Consider the following 17,879-nt stretch of genomic DNA (forward strand, 5'->3'; position numbering starts at 1 on the left):
GAAAAAATTATGACCCGGAGCATTGTCAACATAAAGAAGAAAGTCATCAATCCCATTGACAGATTTTTTCCTTCAAACTTAGAATAGTAAACGTTTTCTTGAAACGAACGAATAATTTTCGATTTTCGATTTTGTTTAATTGGTCTGTCTAGTATGAGATGAAGCACTGGTTTACTATTGAAAAAATTATAACCCGGAGCTTTGTCAACATAAAGAAGAAATTCGTCGATCCCTTTGACAGATTTTTTCCTTCAAACATATTATATTAAACGTTCTCTTCAAACAAACGCATAATTTTCGATTTTATTTGATTGGTATGTCTAGAACGAGATGAAGCACTGGTTTACCGTTAAAAACTTGAAATTTTTTATCTGAAGGTCATAGCCATAGACTCAACTATCATAATAATTTTCTCATTGAAATTTTACAAGAAAGACAATGCCTTGTTAGCAATTAAGTCTTGCATAATTCTAGGGAATTACTTGAGATAGGTTTCAATCGCTTACGGATTTGAACTGTTTACGAGAAAGGATTCCTTGGATTCCAAGTTTACGGAAGGGGATGATATTTTGAACTTGGAAGGAACCCGAATCTGTTGCGATGATTAATTACTGTCTTAGTGATTAAATAATCGATTTGGAACGTTTATTTAAGGATTTAATGAACCATTATATCTTAGATGATAAAAAAGAGAATAATTGAATTGTGAGTAAAATGAGAAATAGTAAATAACTGAGGATTTAGCTACTGGAGCTGTTGGTTATATTTATACTAAATATACTATTGGTTATGACCTTCTACTAACACTCAATATTATACAATTATCTTACTGACGAGTTTCGATAACCAAGCCATCGTTTTTGAAAATCGGACTCACTACATGTTTGGCTAGACGATAATTTGGCTAACAAAACGTACATCAGATCATAGTGGCAAGCAGTTTGTAGAGTCAGAATAAATAAAACAAAATAATTGGAAGAAATTGTATTAAATAATGCATTTTACAAAGTTCGAAAAGAAATAACAAAAATAGAAATTAAAATATAAACTTATGTTAGCATATAATTGAATTTATGTCAATATTTTTATCGAGGGACATTTTATTACTATACATATCATGTTAGCCCTTTGGCATAATGCGTTCTGCCAATATATTATGGCAATGTTACTGAAGCATATCTAGAAACACTATCTGCAGTGACGTTTTAATTTCCTATTTCCCAGTTGATTGCTGACAGGGTATATATATATATATATATATATATATATATATATATATATATATATATATATATATATATATATATATCATCAATATAGCGTTTGTAAAAAGTAAAATAATGAAGATATCTATTTCGCTCTGAAAATGAATCATAATCCTTGAATATTTTATTTGGTATAGCGATTAGCTTCAGAACATCTCTCAAAAACAAAGCATACATCTAGTAAATCTAGAGAAAAATTAAAAACGAAAGTAACTTCTTCAAAATACCGTTGTAGTAGTTGAAGAAATCAACTCATCAAATCAGTATGGAAGGCTACACTTGTTAATAAGTGCATCAGATGTTGAATTAAACTTAATAACGAGTTAACTCTTATCACAATGTGATATATAATCAGTTTTTAGAAGGCAAATAAAACTGAAATTAGATTTACTATGGATCTTTTCAAGTTACTGAAGTTTTAAATTTTTATTTAGTAGCTAGAAGAATGAATAGGTACACAACAATTTGAGTTTTTTGATCAGTTTGAATCGTATAAGAGGGCTGCTGGTTAAGATGTGGCAACACTAAAGTGAATATGTCAAATCTGACATGACATGAAGTTTGACGTTTTCGTGCGATGACTTTCTAGGACTTTCGACGTGGATTGAATCAACAGCTGTGTGCCGATCAACTCGTTTCGAATTATGGTGATGAAGCACCATCTCCAGCCATCACGTTTCTCTGGTTTTCCGAATTCAGACTTGGTCACACTTCGCTACAGGAGTAATTTAATGAAGGTTACTCAAAATCGGTTATTGTACCAGAAAACTGAGTAAATTGATCATCGTCATGTTACATACCGTGACCAACTCGTAACAGAGGTTAAAACCATGCTAGGAAATCAGTACTTAGCCACCTTCATAGAACATTTTATCACTTGTGTTGAAGCGTATGTGCATTCCAACCATGAAATAATAGGAAGAAGATTATCAGGAGATAATTTACTATTAATTCTTCTTTCACGATACTGAGGTATGATTGAAATTGTTGCTAGAAAGTGAAAAATAGATAAATAATCTGCGAGCAATTCTTCCGAAATGGTCAGATTAGGAGACAAGACTCATGGTTTTGTTAAGCAAAGTTTTGAGCAAATATTCAACGGTTATCAATAAACTACAATCGTCCTTTTTATTTGGATAAATTTTTTTCCAATAAAAAATACTCTGTTATTGGTTCAGTTCAATTCACAATTACGATAATCAACTTTGTATTGTATCGCGACAATTATAGCTTAGTAAGAAAATTACTAAAAATTAGTGAAAAATCCTCTTTCATGAGTTAATTTTGATAAATTGTCATAAAAATACTGTAAATGTGAGAAAACTCAATGTTGAAATAAGTATCAATGATTAAATTTCATTTTGATATTCATGTGGGCAGTGAGTTACTGATGGATACTTGTGATTAATGATAAAAACTTCCCAACGAATTTTCACAATGAAAATCATTATTATTGTCGCGCTGAGAAGATAGCTCGAAGCCTCTTCTTTCACCTCTTAGTCGGTTGTGAAATGTGTCCCTCTCAAATATTTCTTTAATTCAGAAAAGTTTGAGCTGGGATATGTGACAGTATTCCATCCAAATCTGTACGTTTGCTTTGAATTCTCTGTACCATTTTCACACATGCTGCAGATTTTTTCCCATAAATCTGGAAAAATGAATTTCCACAGGAGGAACGTTTTTTGCACATAATAAATTTGCACCTGGTGCTGGAGTTAAATGGAAGCTCCACCCTTTCTAGATACCAAGACAAGAATAAATGTTGTTCGTAGCTCGCTGGAGAGAGAGCTGGGAATCGAGCTACAGATCTTTGGTATTTTGATAAGAATCAACATTAGGTAGAAACGTGGAAAATGATTTCTGAACTTATATTATTTATAAACGTTTATTCCTGAAAATCATCTATACTGACATTTATAAAACTATCTGTTTATGACATATTTCGGATACATTTCATAATAATGAAATCAACATGAGTATCATGTGCATATCTCACACACACACCCACACACGTGCGCGTAAGAAAACCCGTTTAAGCATCCACCCCTGGATAAATCCACGGATGGGTGTGAAGGAGGACATTCCACCAATCACCTGTCATTTAGACATGTCTTCATCCTCATTCGCGTCGCAATTTCGCGCGTAGACTTCTTCCTCTTCCCTGAGTTCTATGGAATATTTTGAGAAGATTTTTCTTTTTGTTAAGAGTTAGCCTGATGGCTATACACTCCTGGGTTCTTTTTCTGGACGTCTTATTAAGCGTGTGTGTGTTTCCAGCCTTTCTAACCTTCCTCAGCAAGAGAAGATCCTTCACCTTCTCTATAGCTGTCCCTTGCTCATGAAATGCGGAGTTACCGTATCCGGGGGTGTTCTCTTCAGGGCTGTATATCTTATCTATTGTAGAAAATACTTGATCTTTGCAATTTCAAAGGCTATATTGTTTGTCAAGTAACTCTTTTTCTCTGTGAGGATTAGGTTTATAGCCATTGAATGTAATTGGTTTGTTGTAATTTAGGAGTTGCCTTCAACTCTACTACAAATGAAGTATAATTGTACCCAATTACCTTTTTACGTAGATATTGTTACTTTGCAGTTTTTCAACAGTTAATGAAGTGAATTCACTGTTACTTCCGATATTACTATGAAACGCTGTTATTCGGTATTGCTGAATACACTGTTTACATCACTACTACACCAACGCTCACAATTACACTGTCTGACGCGTGTTTCGATAAACAAGTTATCGTCTTCAGATACTGAAGGTAAACTGCTCCAGAAATTCCAACTTAGTTACTCGATATTACTTAAAAGTATGTCGTTAAATCCTCTAGAATAACTTTCCTACTATTTGCTGTAGTTCTACCCACATTTTATCATCTGAATATCCAGCCTTTATACATTTTATCCAAAAAAAGAATTTTCAGTTAAACTTGGCAAAGCTGAAGCTAGGTTTGTATATATTTCATGACTCGGAAATTATGCAATTGTCTTCAATTGTATGAAGTTTTTTATTTTCGTGAATAAGTCCTTGATACTTGAATTTCGTTACAACGTTCGTTTTCAGGTACAATTTCTATAAACCATGGACAGTGACTTGGTGCCTTCTCCTGTGAAAATATCTTTCTTAAATATTCATAAACGTTACAATATCATATTTTTTTTGGGAAAACGTTTCATTCGTATAAATGGGTATGTGGTACCTAATGTTCCCACTAAGATCTTTTTCAAATATTCATTAACGTGTTTGCGGCTACATTTATTTTTTTCATCCATAAAATATAATTATTGTCCTTATTTATAGACACTTCTATTTCTTGTAGTTATCACAGAAAAATTTAGGAAAAAGTTTGTTGTTTGTTTTCGGGATTTTCATTCTGCTCGTTTCATATATGCACAAAATTAAACCCTCGACAAACCAGATTAAAAATGAACTATTTTAACAATAAAACCACACATTAACTGTGATAGTTTTGTTAATTTGTTAAAACATCTCTTAATCGCCAATGAAGTAAATGCGGGAAATACTACGGTTCTTCTGATATTAACCCTAATAGGTTTATTTGCGGTCCGTTACTTTTGCTGATCTGATAATTCCTATTAAATTCTGTTGAGCACGGAATTGTAGCTAAACTAATCCTAAATACGTTATATTTGCCAAATAGGTAAACACGAATTCAACGTAGCTAATTCATATTTAGTTACCGAAAGGATTTGTTTATAAAGGATCAGAAAAGCAAATCAAGTTTTCCGATACATACATTACAGAATTATTCTGTTGTAGTTGTTTCAAATAACTCCATATTATATTCTGGTCGTTTCATTCTAAATATTTGATCCTTTTGAATAAGTACACACAATATGTTTTTATTTATATAATGTCTATTACACATCTTTAGTATGTGGTAAAGAAATAATGTTGGAAATTGAAATTCATCGTAAATAATCTTCCATCGTTGCCTTCGGCTTGAGTTTGGAGAACCAGAATTAGGGTGACAAGTTTTGTATATTAAATTTTCACCACACACATGCAACCCAAATGAAAAAAAAATATCATAAGCGCGTTAAACTCTGAAGCATCGTACAAATTAGGTTAGAAAGTTTACAACGAATTTCTGGGATTCGGGGGAATAATCAGACTCCCTTATTTGTCGTCAAATTGAATTTACAGGGTTGTACTTAGATATTTTAGTATATTATACATGTAATTTAAAGAAGATAAAAACATACAAAGAACAGCTGATAATTTTTCTAGCCTTGTAAAGTAGATGAAGAATGATAGAAAAATTTTTTGGTATCTTATTAACAAATCCGTTAATTTCCAATTATCTAGCCGCGTAGTACCAGTAGTACATTACCTTTCAACTAAGTGAAGGGAAAGAAGAAAGAAGAAGAAAGAGACGAATAGGTATAGGATAGAATGAGGAAAATTGGAATCATTAGAATAATAACAGAGAAAACAAAGGAATATACGAAACTTCAAATAGACTGAAGAAGATCAACGAAGCTTAAGATGAAGATGGGAGTAAAACAAGGAGATAGTCTTAGCCATTTTCTATTTATACTTACCATGGATAGAATGATAAAAATAATGAACGAGAAGAGCTATGAACTGGAGACAATAATTGGCGACAGAATAAAAATATGTTTGAATTGGTACGGATGATTAAAAGAGGAATAACACAAAATCTAATAAGAAAAGAGAAAGGAATATCTGTCTACTACAAGTAGTACAGGAAGGGGAAAGACGAAAGAAAACAATAGAGCAGATGTACGAAGTAGCAAAGGATCGGAAACAGTGAGAAACCAAAATTTCGCCCCGTATTTTCAATAAAATCTATTGTATTGTTTAAATTCATTTGCAAATAATACGATTATTATAATATTACTTGAAACATCCTATATATCTGTAAAATATAGTTTTTTAAATTCATATTATACTGTATTTTAAACATTTGTTACTTCTTATTATAAAGCCCCTTTTAGAATTTGTTATTTTTCAGATCACTAGTACTTGAAAACAAGTCCGAAGACGCAATAATCACCTCCATTACCGAAACAAGCATAAACTGTTGAAAACAAAAATACATACTGTATCTTATTAATGCTGGTATTAAGTGGAAATAATCAGAACAAAGATAATCAAATATAATTGGAACGGTAACCAGTTAACGTCTGATTCATACCTGTGAAGATCTTTACAGCCATGTCTTAACTTGGTTTGTTTGCAGGGCATACTAGAACCCATACTTCTTTGTCTATCCAAGAAACGTCTTAATAATCATTTCTTCTGGAACTGTCGTCGTAATAGCTAAACGTTATGTTTTCTATGAACATTTTTAATTATTGCCCATACTTAAGAGGAATTCCACTGTGCGCAAATCACCTCTATATCGATTTAAAGTAGCAGCACTGTCCTATGTATTCTGGTTAGAAATATCACTCAATTTGAATCGTGATATTATTTATTTTGTTGTTTCAATTGGCAACGTCAGTCTCCAACTCCCACTTCTGAGCTTCAACAAATCAACAATTGACTGTATTTTGTTTCATTCAAAAACAACTTCATACATATCACCACGCATCACTATTTGTAATGCACCGCAATTGTTGACTCCAAAATGAGAGATTTAAAAGGTTTTACGTTCTATTTATTTCTTAAAACTTTTACTTTAATTCCCTCCTGTCGTGTTGCTTTTAAACTCAACTCGAAACCCTCGAGTGACCTTTTAGGGCACTGCGGAATATTCGATAACAGCGTAATTATTTAAACAAAGCATAGTTACGGAAAAAAGTTGTATTTTTCATTCACTAGTGTCAAAAACGTTAAGATTATTATTCAGAAAACAAATTTGAATATTTTATTAATAAAAATACTTCAGTCAGTGATGCGGAATAATGGTTACTTATTTAGTTTTTCAATAACACCGTTATTCTAATAATCTACAGTCCAGATAGTGTCACAAACAAAAACATTGATTCAATGGAAGAAAAGCAAACATGCCAAAAGGAAAAAAATGTCTAATCTACAAATTATACATACATAATAAGCAATTATAATAATACAATGAAACAAGAAATATTCTGTATAACTGTGGTTATAAAATTTCTTTAATAATATATATGTGATTTCATTTTGTATATCATGAAAAATGTTGAAAAAAGCTTTTAAACAATGCACAAATTTCCCCGTACATTATATATTCATAAGTTAAAGCTATGGTATTGTAAAATATTTTGCAAAATATAGAAATATTGTTAAATCGTTAACCAACTTTGTTCTAGTCTACAATTACAACGTCGAATCGTCAGAAATGATGATAACCTCAACTGTTCAACTAGATTTGTACTTTACTCTTTGAGTTATCTACTTTTTAGAATCGAAATCAATCGGTTTGGTAACAAGGTTAATTTCCTTCCTTAATTTCTCAAGATTTGTAGTACATTCAAAACCATGTCGATGAATATTTTGTTCCATATAAACCCGAAGAATCCACTTAATCTTATACGTTCTCTATTCTTTCTTAAAATACTTTTTTGGATTTTCACTGGATTATTTATTTTTAGTAACCTTTATAAGAGATGAAAGTGTTGCCAAAACCACATGCCTTCCGATAGAAAAAACCGGTTGATTATTTTTGAAAAGTCAACGTATTAGTTGAATTAAATAAAGTATTGAATTTGGTTTCATTCAAAATGACTGAGGCATCTTATAACAATTTTAATTTTTTTTCTGTATCTTAATTCAGTTAACGAATCCATTTGAGTCAGACAACTTAATGTTGAATAGTGGAAACATTGATAGTACTAAAGTCAGTCGAGAGACATAAAAATTTATCTGTCCAATGTTGAACGTTTATTTTAAATATCTTTGAGTGCATAAATAAATTAACTACGGAGAGGACATAGGGATTAATCAATAAATTTAAATAAATATAAATTATTAAATGGACTTCATTTACATATTCTATCATTTATAGGATTGTACAAGTGGCGAATGTTACAGTTTATCCCCTGAAACGAAAGGAAGTTAACCGAAAAGTGATAAAAGTTGACGTTGTAACCAAATATGTTATTTGACGAATTTAATACCAGCATTATACATGATTCAGAACAAACTGCGTACAGATCCTGATTATGACTATAAATGTTTATAAATATTCAGTGTGGTGTTTTGAGAGAATGTGGTTTTAAACACAAAAAACTTGGCAATAGAGTATTTTGTATTTTGTATTTTATATAATACTACTAATTTTATATAATACTAGTTACTTCAACAATGGAACGCCACTGAACACAACAGAATCTTTTGTATTTCTGAGTTTTACCATATAATTTGCTCCTTGTCGAAAAGGAACCTCATATTTATTGAGAATAGGAGCACGGTCTTGTTGAAACCGTAGATCCGTAAATAATAGATTTTTTAAAGAGTTAGATTGGAATTTGAATAATAATTTCATTTGAAATTGTCCTCGGGTCACAGTTCTTGGGATGTTTGTCTTTTGGACTAACCTTAATCTTTATTTTACCTATTGAATACATATTATAATCCAAAGTGGAAGCCATTGCAAGAAAGTAATTTACGTTGTTTGTCTAGAACGCTTTCAGGTCTCTATACTTTTTAATTTGAGGTTATGAAACAGAAAAAAGTCGTTGAGAGCCAAATCTGGTGAATGCAATTCTGCAATTCGTGAATTTTAGCTACAGGGGTCACCAAAGTATAAGTAGGTGCGTTCTCCTAATGAAAAAGCATCTTTTCCCCAATTTTTTCGCAACTTCCCGCTTTACCCAATTATTCTTGATCAGTGTGGATTTGTCCCTTGCATTCCACTGTCTTGACCGTTTCAGGAGTGAAGTGGTTGACCCAGATTACTCAAACCACATCAATAAGGCCTGGAAAATGTAGATTCGAATTCTCTTTTCGTTCAAAAACAAACGCGGCACCCAATATATATGTCAATATATTCCAATAACCTGTAGCCTTAATCAGATCCAATAACATTTGGTGAAATTTTTTTAGAATATTGCTGGTTGTCGCAGCTTTGGGTAATCCCAAATACTCGTCCACAGGCAAGCTGATACGATCTGTTTTGAATCCAGTTGCCTAAAATTTTAAGGTTGTAAATTATGGCACATAGTCAGAAGCTGGGTTTCCAAAAACGATTCCAAATATTCTCAACTTTCTAAGGTTGGGGTCAGGAACTTTTTAGACAACATTCCTAATGTGTTCAAGCAAGAAGTTAGAAAACTTTGCATTCACGAGACTTTGTGTATCTGATAAGTAGATTGAGACCGTCAAATAAAATATTCCGACTAAAATTTCAGCAAAAGAACTTGTACATTTTACTTATGTTGTTAAATTAAAAACAATGTCCATTTTCAACTAGCTACACTTTACTCATTCAAATTAATCAGTTCTTCACAGTTTTCTATAAAACATTTGAGTTCAATAATTTGGGTGAGGTAAATGTATGTAAGTAAGTATGTAAGTAAGATTTAGAAAATTTAGCTATTTTCACTATTGTTATACGAAGAATATTTCTTGCGGCTCTTGTATAAAAAAAATTATATACAAGAAATAAACACACACACGCAATAAATTAAAAAAACCTCGTTACCGATTTGCCGATGTACTGGTCGATTCATCAAAAGTGACTTTTTGTTTTGGCTTTTTTTTGAACCAGCAAAAATACTTTAAACCATCTGGAGAGTTTTGAGATGGCGCGATGGCTGGTCGAAGCCAATAAATCTGGAAAATAGATTATGTATATAATTATTATTGATGACACGATTCAAAGCAAAAGATGTATAAAGAAAATTTGTTATTTGAAATAATTCCATAGTTAAAACCAACTTTAGTTTTGAAAAATCTTCAGACTCAATTAGTATTTCAAATCAAGATTGTTCACATAAAATAATAATGTATATTGGGTGGTTCAAATTAGAGATATGACGTAGTTTGTTTTGTTTTTGAATATTTACTACTCCCATGAAAATTATCCAAAAAATTGAAACCATATTTCTAATTGAGACATTAGTATGTACTTGGGAAAAAATTAGCCCGATTGCGAGTATTTCCAATATCAGATATCTGTTCAAATATTCACTTTTTCTGAGCATAGAAATAGTCAATTGCTTCCCATTTAAATTTACGCACCACAGATTTTTCTAGTTCATTCACAATTTTTTCAGTTTGTTATTTTGAAAGGATGCAATTTCATATAATATTTATTACACGCGAGGCAGTTTTTTCATTGGTTTTCGTTATGCTTGTTCAGCCTGAATTAAACCACAACTTTACAAATCTAATTTTTACATACCTGCTCCTCTGCATCGTCGTTGGTAGTTATGGACCCGTTACTTTTGGATTTCTTGATGAGAGCTGCTTTTTGGATAACTCCCATTATAGCTCTTTTTGGTGAAATATCGGACACACTGTATGTTCTTCCGTTACCAATAACTAGAAGAGGTTGTTGCGCAGCGTCTTCTCGGTGACTGCTCAAGTGAACATCGTGAACCAACCGAAGAGACCGCGACTCTCTTACTGTCGCTCTACCAATCTGAAACAAAAAAGAAATATCAATTCTATCATGTGTGTTTTCGAATTTTATCTCATATTTTCTATAACGTTTATGATAGATATTAAAATAATTGGAATTGCAGAAACTGAAATGATCTAAAGAAGAGGCTTTTGTAATATTTGTATTTGACAATCAATCTACATTAAAAACGAAGAAAATTTTTCACTTCAATTTGTTTGTACCTCTCTAATTTTCTTAAAAATTACACCCAACCATTTATTATCTAGTGCCTTCCTTCATCTTGTACCATTTTTCCCTTGTTCAATGATTCTTTTTGCAAATCTATTACCCGGCATCCTTCTAGTGTACCCTCTCTTTGAGGTTTCATGTATGTTGTTATTGATGGATATTTATATAAATTTATATAGATCTTCAAGTTCAACATCATAAACTTATGCAGCTCCTTAAAAAATTGGATTTGGACGAAAAAGACATTCGTTGTATCGAAAATCTGTACTGGCACCAAAAAGCGCAAGTGAAAGTAAATCACGGTCTAACTGAGCAAGTTCGGATTCGCAGAGGAGTACGTCAAGGTTGTATATTGTCGCCGCTCCTGTTTAATATATACTTTGATGCCATCTTTCGAGAGTCACTTGAAGATAGAGACATTGGGATCAAAGTCAATGGAGTCTGGGTCAACAACATACGTTACGCCGATGACACAGTGCTGATTACAGATAATATAGATGACCTACAACAACTAATTAATATAGTAGGCGGACATAGCCAAAACATGGGATTAAACATCAACATCAAAAAAACTAAATTCATAATTATCACTAGGGAAGCGAATACGTTTAGAAAATCTAGAGTAACATATAATGGAAAACCTATAGAACGGGTAGAAAAATTTAAATATCTAGGAACATGGCTCTATGAAGAATGGTCGTCGGACGGTGAAATGAAATGCCGAATTGAACAAGCTCGAAGTACATTCATAGAATTTAAAAATGTATTTACATGTACCGACTTTGATCTTGAACTTAGACTGAGACTTGTGCGGTGCTACGTTTGGTCAGTGCTTCTTTACGGGTTGGAGGGTTGGACCCTTAAGGTGAAAAACATCAACAAATTAGAGGCATTTGAAATGTGGGTATATCGTAGAATTCTGAAGATACCATGTACTGCCAAAGTGAGGAATGAGGATATTCTCAGACGTATCAATAAAGACCGTGAACTCTTTAACATCGTGAAGAAACGAAAGATTGCATATCTTGGCCATATAATGCGAGGCCATAAATATCAATTCCTTCAGCTGATAGTCGAGGGCAAGATTGAAGGTAAGAGAGGATTGGGACGGAAGAGGATATCATGGTTGTGGAACGTGAAGCTGTGGACGGGTATACAAAATATTCAGACATTGATCCATACCGCTAGAGATAGAGAAGCCATGAAAAATGTGGTCGCGAACATCCATTAATGGATAAGCATTAAAAGAAGAAGAAGATAAGATCTTCGTTAGTTCTTCCTCTCCATAGTCCTTCACTTGTTTTCAATTCCCAAAAAATGTTTCCCAACACCTTTCTTCCCAATATAAGCAGTATTGTTTCTTTAGCATTTGTTAAAACCCATGGGTCATTTCCCCAAGTAAATGTGGGTATATTTAATATTAGCTGCTCGAGATAACTCCTCCAATTTTATAAATTTACTTGGTGATCCAACGGTTTCACTTCCTTTCGCTATTCTTTTATTTATTTATGTCCTCTCTTCATTTTTATTTGACAATCACATTTTGTTTTAGTACCATGCACTTTGTTTTCTCTTGATTTATTCTTAATATATAATTTTTGCAGCTTCTTCTCGTTCACAGAATGCGCTTTTTCCATTTCTTTTCTTGTTCTGGTTATTGAAACTAAATCGTCTGCTTATGAAATTATTTGCTGTTTGTGTCTTACTGTCTTATGAGTTTTTTCTAACACCAGATTAAAAACCACTGTCGATATTGGATCTCCTTGATTTAACCTCTTTTTAACCTTGTCTGATATAACCATCAGTGGTATCTAATGTGTGAGTTAACAAGACATAAAGTATTTGAAGTATTGTTCTTTGAAGCTTGAAATTGATACAATAAACAAAATTACAACAAAAATGTCTGAATCTGCAAACTATTACAATTCGAAACAATGCTGTTGATGCTATTTATAACTCGAACCTAATTAAATGGACAGCTTTACTACCAACTTAATTACTGCTGAAATTTATAGTCCAATCAAATGAGGACCATACGAAAGGTAAGCATTTTCCATTTCAGGATATATTTTAAGAAATTGTGATTTAACTTGGGGGTAGGTAGACCGAACACTAGGAGGTTATTTATATTGTTTATATATCAATACACAAATGGATTTGAGAATTTGTTATTTTCATATGAATGTACACGTTTTTAATTTTAATGTAAAAAATATTTATTTACGAATGAGCTGCTAATGTTTGTGTTTAAATCAGTAGCGACTCGTGACATTAAATGAAGGTGGTGTCAAAAATCTAATAAGAATCAAAACGAATCTCCTTGTTTTTGTCATCTCTGGAAGATATCTAGTCTACAGGAATCAGATATGCACAATTGAAATGAATTATAGTTTTATAGAAACTAACTAAACACAAAACAATAAAATTACTTAAGAGAAGATTAATGTCATTATTATAAAAGCATGAGGTGCTGTCTATTATATTTAGAAACTAATTTTATGTTCCGGAATGAAACTAGTAAGAAATTATAACTAGTTACAATTTAAATATCAACATTTTCAGTGATTTTAGGTAAATAGGAAAATGGAGAATAAAGAAAAAGGAAGACCTACTTAGTGAGTAACTTTCGTTATTTTGGATAAATTGGACGACCCTGAATAGGAATCGAACATTGATTTATTGGTTACGCGCTAGAATCTAAACTAGTTAAGCTATCCTAAAAAAACACACAACCCGTTAAGCTTTAGATCATGGACCGTCGAATTGGATGTTCATATTTTCATGGCAAAACTTTGTTATGCAAGCCTCGAGAACTTTCAATTCAGTAGGCTAGGTTGTTTGTAAGGTAAGTTAGATTTGGTTGGATCCATTGACCAAACTGCAAGAAAGCGAGCAAAGCAAGTGGGCAAGGGCCGAGAGGACGTAATTAATTAGGTTAGGTTGTCAGTAAGCTAGGTTAGGCTAGAAACGTTGAGTATGCAGCAAGCGCGCGAACTTTAGCTTCAACAGTTTACTCTAATGTGACTTATTTTCTTTTTGAAGATCTGGATCTAGTTCTAGTGGGGCTGCAGAACAGCAGAACTCAGAGAGTGATGAGGATGCACTATGAATTGATGGTCCATAATCTAAGTTTTATCGCATCATATTTCCGTCATCTATATGAGAGAGCCTTTTCGAGAATATTGAGAAAATGGGGGAAAAGGGGAATAATGGAAAGAGAAGTTCTACTCACAATCAGTGAATAATTTTCAGTAATCGAAAAAAAAAAACGTTTGGATAGTCCCCTAACTGGGAATCTCTTGCATATGAAACGAAAAGTTACGTTTAAAATGTCATAGAAACAACCACGCGCTTATGCCAAGACTTATTTTTCATTTTTAGTTGGATTGCTAGAAACGTGCCTTTTAGTTTTCATAACTTATTCGTATTTACAATGAACGGATTAATAGTTGGTAATCCTCTCACTGCAGGATTCATTTTCTATGTTTCATTATTATATTAGTATATTAGTATAATTAATATAATATTTAAGGTTCTAAGCATGATTCACATATTATATTCTCCAATATAACTTCCCTCTATAGATTCCAAAATTTTTATTTTTGTTTTTGGTTGTATTGTGATTGTACCTAAAAATTTACAGATTTAATAATATTTATCATTATGAAAATAAACAAGCTTACATTTATGTTATGAAACGAATGGACTATAACACCATTTTAATTATAATGAAAAGCCTTGTCAACTAACACGTTAATAAACAGTTATTATTCACAAATAATTATTCTAGCGTAATAAATTGTTAATCAATAAATTTAAATGCAGTGAAGTTTGTTTCAAATTTTCAAGTAGGTAATATGCGCACTAATAAATTCATAAATCAAAAAGCATCTGAAGTACTGCGCATTAGAATTACTCGTGTCAATGAATACATAAAAAGTTTTGATTTCAGTGACTTGTTTAAATTTAGTGTTTTATACTTTTTAAAATAAGAAAACTTTTAGAGCGTGAACAAAATTACTTATATTACGATATTTAGGTAGGTTTTTTTTGGTTTATAATGTCCACTAAAGACTTTGAAATATATATTTATATGTTTGGTTGAAGTTTCGGAAATAAGAACCCACTGATTGGTTTCAAATATTCACCAGAAACTCCATCTCACCCTGTAGACCAGGGTAGAAGCCTTTAAAAATGATAAAGAGTGAAAAAAATTATAGTAGGATAAAACTTATTGGAAAAGAAGGAGATTATAATGAAAATGGAAGGAATAATAATTTAAGGGCGATCTGAGGTCGGGAAGGGAAAGAGTTTTTAAGGTTAAAAAACGGTTTATCTCGATTTTCGGCAAAACTACAAGTGCTATGGAAAAAAGTCTATTAGCAAAGTTGTAGGTAATAAGAAGATCTATTTTCATTTGTTTCACATAACCTTAAAATTTATGTGAAAAATTCCAAAAACCAAAATTTTCGTTTTTAATTTTTATCTTTCAGGAAATTTAATGAAAACTTGATGAATGAAAATTTATGTGAATTTTATTTATTTTTTCAAGTCATTGTGTAATGTGTAAATGTAAATATGTGTAATATTATCATGTAATATTACCATCACCATGGTAAACTCTTAGAAAAGACCAGAAAACGAAAAAAATTCGTATCCAAAAATTTCATTATGTACAATTTTTGGGTGTTTATTAAAATTTTACAATCCAATGGAATCTCACGTTTTAGTTGTAATGAGAATGAAAAAAATTAATGAATAACTAAAAATTGTACATAATGATTCAAAAAATCGGATGAGAGTTTTTTTGTCTCATTTTTTGCCTTTTCTAAGAAAAGTTACCTTGGTGATGGTAATATTTTATTACACCAACAGGAAGTAGATATTTCATAGACCAAAAATCCCACCGACTTTTTAAAAAAAAGCAGATTTTTTGACAGAAGAATTTTTGGTCGAAGTGTATGATGCTTTCTCGATATTCTGTCAAAATAACGTGAAAAAAATACATATTTCAAATCATTACCGTATATATGGGACATCAAAAGGTAACTTTTCACATTATTTCGTGCAAAAAAAATGTTTTCTGTAAAAGATAAAAATTACAAACGAAAAAATTGTTTTTTCAACTTTTCACATAAATTTTAAGGTAATGAAGAAAAATAGGTGAATACGAAATTATAGATCTTATTACCTACAGCTTGGTTTTTTGACTATTTTCCATAAGACTTGTAATTTTGGCAGAAATCGAAAAACTCTTTTTCACCCTTAAAAACCCACCCATTTTCCTTCGCGACCTTTAATCGCCCGTAAATTATTTTTTGTTTTATTTTTATCATATTCTTCTCCTTTTCCAATGGGTTTCATCCTGATATTATTTTTTTTGGTTTCAAAAATTATCGATCCTGGTCTTCTAGGTGATTGTAACTAAACGCATTTTTGGCGTCTCGCTAAGAAAGGGGATGAAAAAAATCCCGCAAATTCCTTCATCCAGCACCACCACATTTTTGCTATGCTTTTTGCAATATCCTTCTTTAGATGAAAATCCTATTTCTTCAAACCAAGGTAGAGTACTTTTACAATTTTTGAACTAATTTCCCAATGTAAATAAATTATATCCATTGTTCTCCATTTTCTATTACACATAAATATTGAACTAAAAGAGTCAAGATGATTGAAATAATAAATGAGGGGCTCTGTCAAAAATCAAAGATTTTTTATTATGGTTCAATTGCAGCTATTACCAAAAATTTTTGATACAATGTACACAAATGAAATGTGTAATAGAGTATAATTTGTTAAAAATTTGAAGCCAATTGGTGGGTTCCCGTTTTCGGAAGTCTAAACTTAATTTTTTCTTGTATAATTCCATTGTGAGTAGTTTTAAATTATATTTCATTATAATAATACAAATTATAAATAATGAAATACACAAATAAATGGAATTAATGAGAAATAAACGGTATGAAATTTATTATTTCATGTAGAAAAGATGAGGGTTTAATTAATTTTGTATTTCAATGACTTAAATTCTTCAAGTGATAAGTGATTATTGCAGTCACTACTACTGCAAACTATGTAGGCTGCTGAGAAGTGACAAGCACTTTTTCTACAGTATACATTGCACCGCATCCTATTTTGCAAAAGCAAATGGTGCTGGTGATTGTGTATTTTCGTTTAATCTTCCATATTGACGTTGATACTTATTAAGAATGTTCATAATAAATATCAAATACTCGTGGTTTAGCAAATCACCAGAATAAAAAATATTTGGGATAATATTAGATCAGGCAACAAAGGGTTTTGTTGCCCTGAAATCCATATTAGCCGAGACCGTTAACCTTTTTTTTGTGAAATATTAATTATCTTCGCATAACTTCAACTCCATTATTTACCATGCTGTCAGGAAACGAAACCTTAATATATTATATTCCTTTTCCTGTCAAATAAAATAGAACCAAAGCAGTCAACAGGAAATGAAGGATAATCAAGATTAAATAACGATAATTGACTAACTTTTAAATCAAGTATATATTTATTACATCAGGAGTTTTCTATTACTTATTCGTCTTCATTATCTACGAGGACGATTTGGCGGAAGGACTATTGAAATACTAATTGTTTGTTTCATAACATCCATAATCAACAAATACGAATTTCAACAATCTGAATATCAATAAAGAAATTAATTTTTAACCACATAACTTATATTTTCTTTGGTTGTCAAATATTTGAAACCTTCAGTTAAATATGTTTACCTATGTAAACAACGACACAATCATTCCAATATTATATCTTTTGGTTTGCAGTATTTTGATATCTTTTCATCACTTGCTCTAATATCATAGGT

At 31.5% G+C, this 17,879-nt stretch overlaps 1 protein-coding gene across 1 annotated transcript in view; it reads right to left on the minus strand.

Moving 5' to 3' along the window:
• LOC130444031 (protein tincar) overlaps nt 1–17,879 on the minus strand; it is a 153,231-nt gene that overhangs the window by 9,050 nt on the left and 126,302 nt on the right. Inside the window, exons 9-10 of the mRNA XM_056778998.1 lie at nt 10,583–10,822; nt 9,881–10,011 (exon numbers count right to left, since the gene is read on the minus strand). Of these exons, the coding sequence (XP_056634976.1) occupies nt 9,881–10,011; nt 10,583–10,822 (371 nt within the window). The remainder of the gene's footprint in view (nt 1–9,880; nt 10,012–10,582; nt 10,823–17,879) is intronic.

This window comes from Diorhabda sublineata, chromosome 5, assembly GCF_026230105.1.
Source record: "Diorhabda sublineata isolate icDioSubl1.1 chromosome 5, icDioSubl1.1, whole genome shotgun sequence".
In the NCBI taxonomy this organism is placed as follows: Eukaryota; Metazoa; Arthropoda; class Insecta; order Coleoptera; family Chrysomelidae; genus Diorhabda; species Diorhabda sublineata.